Consider the following 13911-nt stretch of genomic DNA (forward strand, 5'->3'; position numbering starts at 1 on the left):
AAGAAAGAAAGAAGAAAGACAGAAAGAAAGAAAGAAAGAAAGAAAGAAAGAAAGAAAGAAAGAAAGAAAGAAAGAAAGAAAGAAAGAAAGAAAGAAAGAAAGAAAGAAAGAAAGAAAGAAAGAAAGAAAGAAAGAAAGAAAGAAAGAAAGAAAGAAAGAAGAAAGACAGAAAGAAAGAAAGAATGAAAGGAGGGAAGGAAAAAAGAAGGAAGGAAGGAAGGAAGGAAGGAAGGAAGGAAGGAAGGAAGGAAGGAAGGAAGGAAGGAAGGAAGGAAAGAAGGAAGGAAAGAAGGAAGAAAAGAAGGAAGAAAAGAAGGAAGGAAGGAATTAAAAAAGAAAAAAGAAAGAATAAGAAGGAAAGAAAGAAAAAGAAAAGAGGAGGAAAAGCAAAGAAATTATATCATTCAAACTTAGTGTATCTTAATTTGGACAGGGGTACAGGGCACCATGCTGTTAACTTACCTAACTTGAGTTTCTCAGAAATGTTATTATTGAATTCCTCTGGCATGGCAAGGAATTCCAAAATTTTTCTAGCTGAGGCTGCATCAGCAGACCATTATAAAAATTGTTTAATGGACCTTATAATTCTATTCTGTTTCTTTGAGAAGTAATCTTCCCACTCACAATCATCCCTATTATATTTGGAGCTTTGGTTAATTAGCTTGTTTAATGTGGGAACCCCAATGGATAAACTTTACCTTTGTAGAAATTCCCTGAGTTGCCTTTGGGGCAGAGTCCCTGATGTCCAGGACAATTCAGAGAGCCAGAGATGAGAGCCCTGAGGCAATTATTTCTGGGTTGGGAAGGACATGTTGCCAAGTTAAGTCCATTTAGAAGAACTGTGTTTGGAATTCTAGAGATGTTAATTATTGTTTATATGTGTAAATATATTTTATGGCTGAGGAAATCATTGTCTCTCTGACTCCTTCCAAAGAATGGAAGTTTTATTTGATCATAATTTAAAAGCTTCCAAATGAGAAATTCAAAATCTTGGGCAGTTGTTTCACTTATTAGCTCTGCTGACAGACATACACAATGAGTCGTGCATTAGGTCTGACTGACAAAGCAGTGTGGGAGCTTATTGTAAAATGTTTTCAAGTGTATTTTACTTTTCAAATGACATTTTTACCTTCTCATGAAAAATCAGATTACTAAGGAAATCCACCAATAAAATAATGATATCTGGTAGATAACGTAATATTTTAAATACACAGTTCCCATGGCATTAACCTTTAATAAGAAATTTTTATATACTAAAGTATTTGGTTTATGTGGTCATTTAGGCTTATCTTTCTTTATATCCATTATTTGATCTAAAAGCAAAATAATAGTTTCTTGTATTAACATAACAGCTTATTCAGCTACTTTTCTACATTTTTATTAGGACAGAAATGCTTCTATGAATATTTACATCTATGTTACCTTAATTTCTGTGATTGATCTTTCTTGTATGTACCTATTAAGAATGTTACACATATTCTAATTATTTTTCCTGGAAATTATAAATTAACCACGAAAAGAGTTGAGTTGGTTACATTAGAATCTCAAACTAAGATTTTTAAAAAACGCAGACTTCCCAGTAATAGTTCTTATCATCTTTTATAAAACATAACATTTCATGTAGTGTTAAATATCCATATGGTATGTGTGATTCTGGGAAATTTACTTTAACCCTCAGTAACCAAAGAAGCTCTCTTAAAAGTGTAAATTGTAAGGAAGAGGCTGACTAGCATTAGTAGAAGGAATTTCCTTAAATCAGCATTTCTCAACCAACAAAATAAAAAATCCATCATGTTACTATCCATATCACTGAAAACTGTCATATTTTAAGATGAGGTAACGTACTTGGTATTATTTTTTACATACCTATTGATAGGTAATATGAAATCTATTTATCCCTGACTCCAGATCACTATTTGTTAATTAAAACATATCTGGAATACTATGTTCTGTTATAGATATATATATATATATATATATATATATATATATATATATATATATATATATAAATATATATATACATGTTTGTGTGCTAAAGATATGGACTTGTCCAAGTAAATCCAGAGATGAAAAGAATAATAGGAAATGTTAAGGCCAAGTAATAGAAAGGTAAACTGAGGAACCTGGTCATTTGTAGATTAATAAAGGAAAACCTCAAGGTCAGATATTTGGTTTTCAGGTAATTGAAGGCTTTTCTGTGGAATGGCCATTAGCTTACTAGTTAGCTGTCTTAGGGTGGATTGAAAAGCCTCCCTGTAGATAGTCCTTCAATCTCTCAAATTTAACAATGATCTGACTAATCATATACTATATGAAGCTTCTTTCCATTTTGGAGTCAAACTGAAATATAAATGTTGGCCAGTAAATTGTATAGAAGGATCTCTCCCTGCAAGCTACATATTGACAGGAAACCACATAGAAATGTCTCCTAATGTTCCAAGGTCTTTTCATTTAATTTATTAAACATTTCCCAATTGTATTTTAATTTCCTTCATATTGCACTCTAGTGTTAATGACTGTTATGTATCCTACAACCCTATATGATATTGCTGCTTTTTATAAAATATTTGCATTGATTTCCTGTCAATTTCCTTTTTTAAGATTTATTTCATTGCTTAATTTAGAAAATTTTTTCCCATGGTTCCATGATTCATGTTCTTTGTCTCCCCTCCTCCCTTCTTCCTCCTATAGCCAATCCACAATTCCACTGGGTTTTACATATGTCATTGATCAAGACCTATTTCCATATTATTCATAGTTCCACTAGGGTGATCATTTAGAGTTTACATTCCTAATCATATCTCCATCAACCCATGTAATCAAGAAGATGTTTTCCTTCTGTGTTTCTGCTCCCACAGTTCTTTTTCTGGAAGTGGATTGTGTTCTTTCTCATACGTCCCTCACAATTGTCCTGGGTCATTGCATTGCTGCTAGTAGGGAATTATATTACAATTGGTTGTACCACAGTGTATCCATCTCTGTGTACAATATTCTTCTGTTTCTATTAATTTCACTTGGCATCAGTTCCTAGAAATCATTCAGTTCATATGGAAGACCTCCAGGTCATCATTGTTTTTAACACACTAGTACTCCATCACCAACAGATACCAAAATTTTTTTAGCCATTTCCCAAACAAAGAGCCTCTCTTCGTTTTCCTTTTTTTTTTGCCACCACAAAGAGAGTGGCTATAAATACTTTTTGTTCAAGTCATTTTCCATATTATCTCTTTGGGTTATCAACCCAGCAGTGGTATGCCTGGATCAAAGATCAAGCAGTCTTTTAAAACCCTTTGGGCATAGTTCCAAATTGTCATTCAGAATGGTTGGATCCATTCACAACTCCACCAGCAATGCATTAGTGCCCCAAGTTTGCAACATCCTCTCCAGCCTTTAGTACTTTCCTTTGCTGTCATTTTAGGCAATCTCTTCAATTTAATGTGGTACATCAGAGTTGTTTTGATTTGCATTTCTCTAATAATAAGAGATTTAAAACACTTTGTGTGTGCTTATTGATAGTTTTGATTTCTCTATCTGAAAATGGTATATTTATATCCCTTGCCCATTTACCATTTGGGGAATAGCTTGATTGTTTTGCAAAATTGATTTAGATCCTTGCATATTTAAGAATTAGACTTTTGTAACATGTTTTTATTATAAAGATTTTCTAATTTGTTGCTTCCCTTCTCATTTTGGTTACAATTATTTTGTTTGTAAAAGAAAAAAATAAACTTTTTAATTTGTTATAATCAACCTATTTATTTTACATTTTTCTATTTTTCCTAATTCTTGCTTGGTTTTAAAATCTTTCTTTTCCCAAAGATCTGACATGTATACTATTCTATGTTTCCCTAATTTACCTATAGTTTCCTTCATTATACTCATGTCATTCACCCATTCTGAGTTTATCTTGGGGTTGAGTATGAGATGTTGATTCAAACCAAACTCTCCCATACTGTCTTCCAATTTTCCCTGCAGTTTTTATCAAAGAGTGGGTTTTTGTCCCAAGAACTGGAATCATTGGGCTTTTCATAGACTGTCTTGCTGAAGTCACTTTCCCCAAGTCTATCCCACTGATCCTCCTTTTTGTCTCTTAGCCAGAACAACATTGGTTTGATGACCACTGCTTTATAATATGGTTTGAGATCTGGTACTACAAGACCACCTTCCTTTGCATATTATTTGCATTTTTTCCCTGGATATCCTTGATCTTTTGTTCTTCCAAATGAACTTTGTTATATTTCTAATTCAGTTAAAAATGTTTTTGGTAGTTCAAGAAAGTTTTATTAGAATTTTTCATTTAAGGACAACAGAGTCAAGGAAGTAACATTTTCAATAGCTATATTATTGTTTGAGTTAAAGGTAATATTTATATTGTTCATGTAAGTTTTTTTTTCCTGATTACAAAATAGAAGATTGTTTTAGAAATAAAAATCACCAGCTTGTTATTTAATACATCATAGATTGTATAGAACTCAGTTGCTCACTTTTAAGATGATGATGAAGACCAAAGAGGATCAAGAGATAAAGTGATATATTTATGTCAACTATATGAATAAGCTATTAACTGGGTTAGAACACTTACCTCTTAATGGGAATTTCCCCAAAGATGCTGAAATCATGTTATATTCCTACTGTTTCAAAGAATCAAAATATAGAAAATTTGACAACTCAACACCCATATCCAGATAAATTATGATTCCATGGTAGATACATCTTTATTTATAGTAAGATATGTTGACCTAAATGCAAGGATTCAACTACAAAACAGATTTGATTTCATGCCATTTATAACCAATATTCTTGATTAATGAACTTCAACAAATTACACATAAGGACATTTTAGTGAAAAAGACACAAAATACTTTCTCTGATCCAACTAGTACCAGTAGGAATTACTTGTTTTTGATATATATTGGATTATATTGATATTTTAAATAAAGTAATCCATTTCTTTGGACTATTCTGCTTTTTCAACTAGCCAAGAATGGAGACCTTGATGTTACTCTTTCAGTCTTTCATCTAATGATTATACATGTAATTTTTAGCTAACTGGATGATGAAAAGGCATTGGACCTTGAAGCTCAATACAATCATACCTCACCATTTTTTTCATTGAAATAGATCCTACATTTCTGTTTTCTGTTGATCATTCTATCATTATCTCTTAGGCCAAGGGACAATCAGGTAGTTTTGATTTTTCTCTTTTATATTATTCTCATATTTTGAGATGAAATTTTTACCATACATTCTTTTATTTTCTCATTCATTCTTTTTTATTCATTCTGAAATTAAACACTAAAAGCTTTTCTTTATACAAATTATAACTTAAAAGTTATATGTAATGTTTTCACCTATTTCATACTGCTTACATAAAAATACTAAGTTCAGCAGACTTTTTTTCTAAAGAACAAAGATCAATCCAAAACTGATCTATAGGGGTACCCCTAAAACCTTGAGGTGGAAATTAACTCAGCTTTGCTAAATTGACCAAAATTATAAATGTGAGTTAGAATTGAAAAAAAAAGTGTCTGAGTCAAATGTGGCAATACTTATATATATATATATATATATATATATATATATATATAATGGTAGTCTCTTGGTGACCGAGAATGATTTATATATCATATATCATATGCAGTGTAGGCAATGGCTGTGGACTAAGAAAATTACATTATTTGGAATTTTAGATAGGTTCCAAATCACAATAATTCTGCTGATATCAATTATAGTAAAGCCAATTCTAAAAGATTTTAACAATTTTGAATAGTCATTCATTTATATTCATCAATACAAAATAGCAAACTACAAATTTACAAAACACCCAAAATACACCTTCAGCTGAGTGTTTTCCTCAATGGATCAACTAGGTTGAAAAACACTGAGAACTACTGTTTATGCTTTATTTCCTAATAAAAATGGTTCTCTTCATTACTATTCCCATAGCATCTTTTATCTGCTTATTTCTTAGACTGTATATAATGGGGTTCAGAAAAGGAGGTATAACAGTATAAAATACCGAAGGAATAATATCCTTAAGAGATTCAGAATCTGAAGGTGGTTGGGAATATACATAAATGCCTGAAATGACAAATAAAGAAACCACACTGATGTGGGGGATGCAGGTCGAGAAGGCTTTTTTCTGGTCTTCTTTCACTGGAAACTTGAGCACAGTGGAAAATATACGAACGTAAGATGCAGTGATGAAGCCATAACAGCCAGCACCAACCACCAGTGCAGAAGCAAGTAGGGATAACTTATTGGTAAAAGTGTCTGAGCAAGAGATCCTTAGGAGAGAGGGGATGTCACAGAAGAACTGATGGACCACATTGGAATGGCAGAAGGACAAGCGAAACGTGTAACTGGCATGGAAAGCTGAGTACACGAGGCCAGTGATCAAGCAGGTTAAGGTCATCTGCAGGCAGACTCGGGGACTCATGATCACTGGGTAGTGCAGAGGGTGGCAGATGGCCACATAACGGTCACGAGCCATGACGGTGAGCAAAGTTACTTCTACATATGCCATGAAAATTACAAGGAATACCTGAGTTGCACAGCCTGTAACTGAAATAGTTCTATTGTTCACCAGAGAGTTAAAAGATGCCTGGGGAACAGTTATTGAGAGGTAGCAGGCATCCACCATGGCCAGATTCCTCAGGAAAAAGTACATGGGAGTGTGGAGTCTCCTGTCAATGGTGGTGATGATGACAATGAGGAGATTCCCCATCAGGCCTGCAGAGTAAATGAGAAACAGAAGGAAAGAATACAAGATCTGGAGCTCTCGGATGTCAGAAAACCCCATGAGCAGAAACTCAGTCGCAGTGGTGAAATTGGACATTTTCAGACTTGTTCATGTAGAGACTAACCTAGGTAGGACAAGGAGAAATCAATCAATCCTTTCAGCAATTATTAAGGACATGCTATGTGCAAAGGCTATTTTATTTCTTTGATATTTTGACAGTAAGCATGACCTCTGCTATGTTTTGATTGTTTGCCCTTGAACAAGTTAAATTACTTCTCAAGGAAAATCTCTAAAGACTTATAGAGGAAATGCAGACATAAAGAGTTTAAGGAAGTTCCTATTCCTGAGAATTCAATCTATTAAACCTATAAGTAAAGTGATCTTACTAGGGACCTTATACTGCTTTTCTTTATCTTGTATTGATTACTTAAGACTGAATAATCATTGCAGATAATTTGTCCTGGGTCAGAAGCCACCAAAGAAAATAATTAATTTTTTATTTTTTTAATCTTTCATGAATTGTCTTTGCATCTCCCCACATTCCTTTCCTCACCATTTCATCTTTTTTTGAATAGGTAAGTACAATATGGAAGAGAAAGTCAGAAACTTATTTAGTCTTAGTTTCTAATATTCTCTTCTGGTAGTTGAGAACTGACTGAACCTTTTCCTTCTCCCACTATCCTCTACACATGCTCCAAATTAGTGAAAAAAAATTAGAAGTAAATGGTTGTCATATATTCAATAGGATTTTCCTCAACCCAGGGGCAGGAGGATGGTGAAGGCTGCAGCCCCAGCCTGATCTTCTCTCTGCTCCTCTGAATACTCTCACTTCATCTAATTTGAATGATAGCTGCTCATCAGCTCTTCCAGTCTTATCAGCTACATTTTCTTTCATTAATAGCCATCAAGAAATCAGCATAAGTGAATATCATGCTCACCTCCACCCTTGACTGGGAAGATACTGACCTGGAACCCAATTCACCAATGTCAAATGGACATCAAAGCATCTTTCAAGTTTAAATAACCAAGCATCTCAGGCAGTTTAAGCTGATGCTTCTTGGTCCCTAATTCTCCAGTATACCACTATGAAAGGGAAGCAAGCTGGCTTTGATAAAAGAGAGACGATTCAACACATGTAGATACAGATATGAAAATACATTTAGATGTAGGTATCAATGTTTCAAAAAATTAGTTCTCTCAACTTTGTCCTACTTTCTTCCTCCTCTGCCATCCACTTAGGTGACAGAAACAAACATCAATTATTTTCTATATAGTCATACAAAAATATTACCATAGTAGTTAGGAATTATAAATAGAGAAAGAAAGAGAGATAGAGAGAAAAGAAAGACAGAAAGAAAGAAAGACAGAAAGAAAGAAAGAAAGAAAGAAAGAAAGAAAGAAAGAAAGAAAGAAAGAAAGAAAGAAAGAAAGAAAGAAAGAAAGAAAGAAAGAAAGAAAGAAAGAAAGAAAGAAAGAAAGAAAGAAAGAAAGAAAGAAAGAAAGAAAGAAAGAAAGAAAGAAAGAAAGAAAGAAATTAGGAAAGAAAGAAAGAAGGAAAGAGAGGAAAAGAGACAAAGAAAGTAAAAGATAAAAAACAAAAAACAGATAAAGAAAACAAGAAAGAAGGAAAGAAAACAAGAAAGAAGGAAATATAAAGAAGGAAAAAAGAAAAACAAATGGAGAAATAGCAAAGAAATTATATCATTCAAAATCACTGTATCTTAATTTGGACACAGCTACAGGGCACCATGCTCTTAACTTACCTAACTTGAGTTTCTCAGAAATTCTATTATTGAATTCCACTGGCATGGCAAAGAATTCTAAAATTTTTCTAGCTGAGGCTGCATTAGCAGATCGTTATAAAAATTACATTGTTCAATGGACCTCATAATTCTATTCTGCTTGTTTGGGAAGTAATCCTCCCACTCTCATCCATCCCTATTATATATTTTTGCTTTGGTTAAATAGCACGTTTAATATGGTAGCCCCAATGGACAAACTTCCCCTTTCTAGAAATTCCCTGAGTTGCCTTTGGGACAGAGTCCCTGATGTCCAGGAATATTCAGAGCCAGAGATGATAGCACTGAGGTAATTATTTATGGGTTGGGAAGGACATGTTGCCAAGTTAAGTCCTTTTAGAAAAATGCGTTTGGAATTCTAGAGACATTAATTATTGTTTATATGTGTAAGTATATTTTATGACTAAGGAAGTCATTATCATGCTGACTCCTTCCAAAGGATAGAAGTTCTATTTGATCACAATTCAAAAGCATCCAAATGAGAAATTCAAAGTTCTCGGGCAGTTGTTTGACTCATTAGCTCTCCTGGCACAAATGCACAAAGACTTGTGCATTAGGTCTGACTGACATCAAGGTTAGGGAACTTATTGTAAAATGTTTTCAAGTGTATTTTACTTTTCAAATGACATTTTTACCTTCTCATGAAAAATAAGATTACCAAGGACATCCGCCAATAAAGTAATGATATCTGATTGATAATTAAATATTTTTAACCTACAGTCCCCATTTTCCCTCACAGTCATACATGTGGTTTACAAGTATTTGAAGACTTTCATGGGGAATGGTCATTATTTTATTAGTTAGCTGTCTTAGGGAGGATTGAAAAGCCTCCCTGTAGATAGTCCTTCAATCTCTCAAATTTAACAATGATCTACCCAATCATATACTATATGAAGCTTCTTTCCATCTGTGGTGTTAAACGCAAATATAAATGTTGGCCAGTAAACTGTATAGAAGGATCTCTCCCTGCAAGCTGCATATTGACTTAGGAAACCACATATACATGTTTCAATAGTGTTCCAAGGTTTTTTCATTTATTTTATTAAGCATTTCCCATTTGTATTCTAATTTGCTTCATGTTGCACTCCAATGTTAATGACTACATCGTACATATTTGATATCACTGCTTTTTATCAGATGTTTGCAGTGATTTCCTGTCAATTTCCTTTTTAAAATAAATGTATTTCATTGCTTCATTTAGAAAAATTTTCCATGGTTGCATGATTCATGTTCTTTCCTTCCCCTCCTCCCTTCCTCCTCCTTTAGCCAACCCACAATTCCACTGGGTTTTAAATATGTCAGTGATCAAGACCTATTTCCATATTATTGATAGTTGCAGTAGGGTGATCATTTGTCTAAAATTCCTAATCATATCTCCATCAACCCATGTAATCAAGAAGTTGTTTTTCTTCTGTGTTTCTGCTTCCACAGTTCTTTTTCTGAAAGTGGATTGTGTTCTTTCTCATATGTCCCTCAGAATTGTCCTGAGTCCTTGCATTGCTGCTAGTAGAGAATTCTATTACAATTGGTTGTATCACAGTGTGTCCATCTCTGTGTATAATGTTCTTCTGTTTCTGTTCCTTTCACTCTGCATCAGTTCCTCAGAGTCATTCCACTTTACAAGGAATTCCTCCGATTCATTATTCCTTTTAACACACTAGTACTCCATCACCAACAGATACCAAAATGTTTTTAGCCATTCCCCAAATTAAGAGCATCTCCTCACTTTCCAATTTTTTTTTTTATTGCCACCACAAAGAGCCAGAATATACACATTTTTTGTACAAGTCTTTTTCTTTATTACCTCTTAGGGGCATCAACCCAGCAGTGCTATGCCTGGAGCAAAGAGCAAGGAGGCTTTTAAAGCCCTTTGGGCATAGTTCTAAATTGCCATTCAGAATGGTTGGATCAATTAAAAACTCCACCATCAATGCATTAGTGTCCCAATTTGGCCACATCCTCTCCAACCTTTATTACTTTCCTTTGCTGTCATGTTAACTAATCTGCTAGGTGTGAGGTGGTACCTCAGAATTCTTTTGATTTGCATTTCTCTGATAATAAGAGATTTAAAACACTTTGTGTGTGCTTATTAATAGTTTTGGTTTCTATATATAAAAATGGTCTATTCATATTCCTTGCCCATTTATCAATTGGGGAATAGCTTGATTGTTTTGTAAAATTTATTTAGCTCCTTATATATTTGAGTAGACCTTTGTAAGAGGTTTTTTATCATAAAGATTAGACGTTTGTAAGAGATTTTTATCATTAAGATTTTTCCCCAGTTTGTTGCTTCTCTTCTAATATTGGTGGCATTGGTTTTGTTTGTAAAAATTTTTTTTAATTTGATGTAATCAAAAGTATTTATTTTACATTTTTCTATTTTTCCTAATTCTTGCTTGTTTTTAAATTTTTCCTTTCCCAAAGATTTGGCATGTATACTATTCTGTGTTCACCTAATTTACGTATAGTTTCCTTCATTATATTCAATTCATCCATCCATTCTGAGTTTATCTCAGGGTAGACTGTGAGATATTGATCCAATCCTAATCTCTCCCATACTGTCTTCCAATTTTCCCAAGCAATTTTTATCAAAGAGTAGATTTTTGTCCCAATAGCTGGAATCTTTGGACTTTTCATAGAGTATCTTACTGAAGTCACTTATTCCAAGTCTATTCCACTGATCCTCTTTTCTGTCTCTTAGCCAGTACCACATTGGTTTGATGACCATGGCTTTATAGTATAGTTTAAGATCTGGGACTGCAAGGCCACCTTCCTTTGCATTTAAAAAAACACTTTCCCTGGATATCCATGATCTTGTGTTCTTTGAAATGAACTTTGTTAAGTTATTTTCTAATTCAGTAAAAAATATTTTTCGGTAGTTCAACAAAGCTTTTATTAGAATTTTTTCAGTTACAACAAGAGAGTCAAGGAAGTATTATTTTCAACAACTATATTGTTGTTTGATATAAAGGTAATATTAAAAAGGTTCATCTGTTTTATTTTTCAGATTCCAGGAAAAAAGATTGTCTTTTAGCAATAAAAATCACCAGCTAATTATTTAATAAATGAGATTGTATAGGACTTAGTTGCTCACTTTTAATATGATGATGTAGACCAAAGAGTACCTAGAGAAACAGTGATATATTTATGTCAGCTATATGATTGAGCAATTAGCTGGGTTGGAAAACCTCTAAATGGGAATTTCCCCAAAGGTACTCAAATCACATTATATTCCTACTGTTTCAAAGAATCAAAATAAAGATATTTTGATAACTCAACACCCACATCCAGATAAATTATGATTCCATGGTAGATACTTCTTCACTTATAGTAAGGTATGTTGACCTAAATGCAAGGATTCAACTACAAAACACACTTGATTTCATGCCATTTATAGCCAACATTCTTGATTAATAAACTCCAACAGATTACACATAAGGACATTTTAGTTAAAAAGTCACAAAATACTTACTCTGATCCATCTACCAATAGGAATTACTTGTTTGTGTTGTATGGTAAATTAGAATGATATTTCTAAAAAAGGAATCCCTTTCTTTGTACTATAGTGCTTCTTCAATTAGCCAAGAACAGAGACATTTATGTTACTCTTTCAGCTTATGGTTACACATGTAGTTGTTAGGTACCAGGATGGTCATTGGATCTTGAAGCTCAATAAAACCATACCTCACCAATTGTCTCACTGAAGTAGATCCTTCATTTCTGATTTCTGTGGATCATTCTTATAGAGACCCAAATGGGAGGTATAATGACCCTCTACCTGGGTCCTATAATATCTATCTGTGGGAATAACCTGAGGTGGAAAGAGGAGGCTAAGGAAATGGTAGAATAATAATGACTCAAAGACAGAAGGAGAAACACATGGGGAGTAATGCAAACTCCAAGGAAGTAGTAGGAACAAGAGGACAGGTGGAGAGTATCAAAGCCTTGTTACTCTTATAAGCAGTGGAGTCTGAACAACAATGGGAAGCTTCGGGGATGACTGCTGTGCTAGAAAAGTGAGGGGAGTCACCACTCCTTGCTGCAAAGGCACTGGGGTGACAGGCTCTCTAAGAAAGTTGGGAGTCAACTGCTTGGTGCCTGCTATCTCAATAGGAGGCACTGGGGTCATTAGGAAAGAGATACAGAGAAGCAAGAGTGGTCAGAGGAGAGGAGGGTAAGGGAGAGAGGAGAGAGAGGCAGCAAAGGCCAAAGGGGCTGGTGAGAGAGCTGGTTAGAGAGAGCAAGAGAGGAGTCAGAAAGGGTAAGAGAGGGGTCAGTAAGAGAGGAGTTTGAGACAGTCATCAAAGGCCAAAGGGAGAAGTCCATGCTTGTCCCCTGGTATTTATTGAGGGTCTTCGGAATGTATACATATCATGACATGGGTTTTTCCATTGGTCCAATTGACTATGACAAGATCAAAGAGGTGGAGTTTCATCCATTCCACGCTTTTGTAAATGAAGTCCAAGTTGGCAATGCCCTGATTCAAACAGCACTATGTTAATGACCTTGCTCAGAGCAGAGGCAGTGTGGCTGTCTCCATGCCCAGCCCAAGAATTTGGCCATCCTTTGCTAGTGCCTAGGACTGTCCCTTTAACATCAAGAGCTCTGACCATGTGTCTGGTAGTACAATATCAATCATACTTCCCAAATACTAATACTCCTGGTATGTTACAATTCTATCATTATCTCTTAGGCCAAGGAACAATCAGGTAGCTTTAATTTTTCTCTTTGATATTTTCTGATATTTTGAGATGAATTTTTGCCATATCTATACATCCCTTTATTTTCTTATTCGTCCTTAGTTTTTAATCATTCTGAAATTAAATATTCAAAGATTTTCTGTGTACAAATTATAACTTAAAAGTTCATGTAATGTTGGCATCTATTCCATGCTAGTTACATAAAATACTAAGTTCAGCATATCCTTTTTCTAAAAGAAGAAAGATCAACCCCAAACTGATCTTTAGGGATACCCCTAAAACCTTAAGGTGGAATGGAAATGAACTCAGCTTTGCTCTAATTGACCAAAATTATAAATGTGAAATAGAATTAAAAAAAAAAACTCTGAGGCATATGTAGCCATATTTATATATCATATGCACTGCAGGAAAAGGTTTTAGATTAAGTAAATTGGATTATTTGGAATTTTTTTATTTGCTCCAATTGATAATAATTCTGCTGATATCAATGATAGTAAAGTCAATTTTGAAATATTTTAACAATTTTGAATAGTTATTTATTTGTAATCATCAATACACAACTAGCAAACCACAATCCAACAAAAACACCAAAAAATACATCTTCAGCTGAGATTTTATCTCAATGGATCAACTAATTAGAAAAACACTGAACACTACCGTTTATGCT

At 34.0% G+C, this 13911-nt stretch overlaps 1 protein-coding gene across 1 annotated transcript; it reads right to left on the minus strand.

The window, feature by feature from the left end:
* Positions 1-5841: 5841 nt before the first annotated feature.
* LOC100027380 (olfactory receptor 14C36-like) lies at positions 5842-6841 on the minus strand. The gene has a single exon (XM_001377650.4). It carries the CDS (start codon positions 6839-6841, stop codon positions 5906-5908), a length of 936 nt encoding a protein of 311 aa, XP_001377687.3. The 3' UTR covers positions 5842-5905.
* Positions 6842-13911: the final 7070 nt, after the last annotated feature.

Source organism: Monodelphis domestica, chromosome 4 (genome assembly GCF_027887165.1).
Source record: "Monodelphis domestica isolate mMonDom1 chromosome 4, mMonDom1.pri, whole genome shotgun sequence".
Taxonomy (NCBI): Eukaryota; Metazoa; Chordata; class Mammalia; order Didelphimorphia; family Didelphidae; genus Monodelphis; species Monodelphis domestica.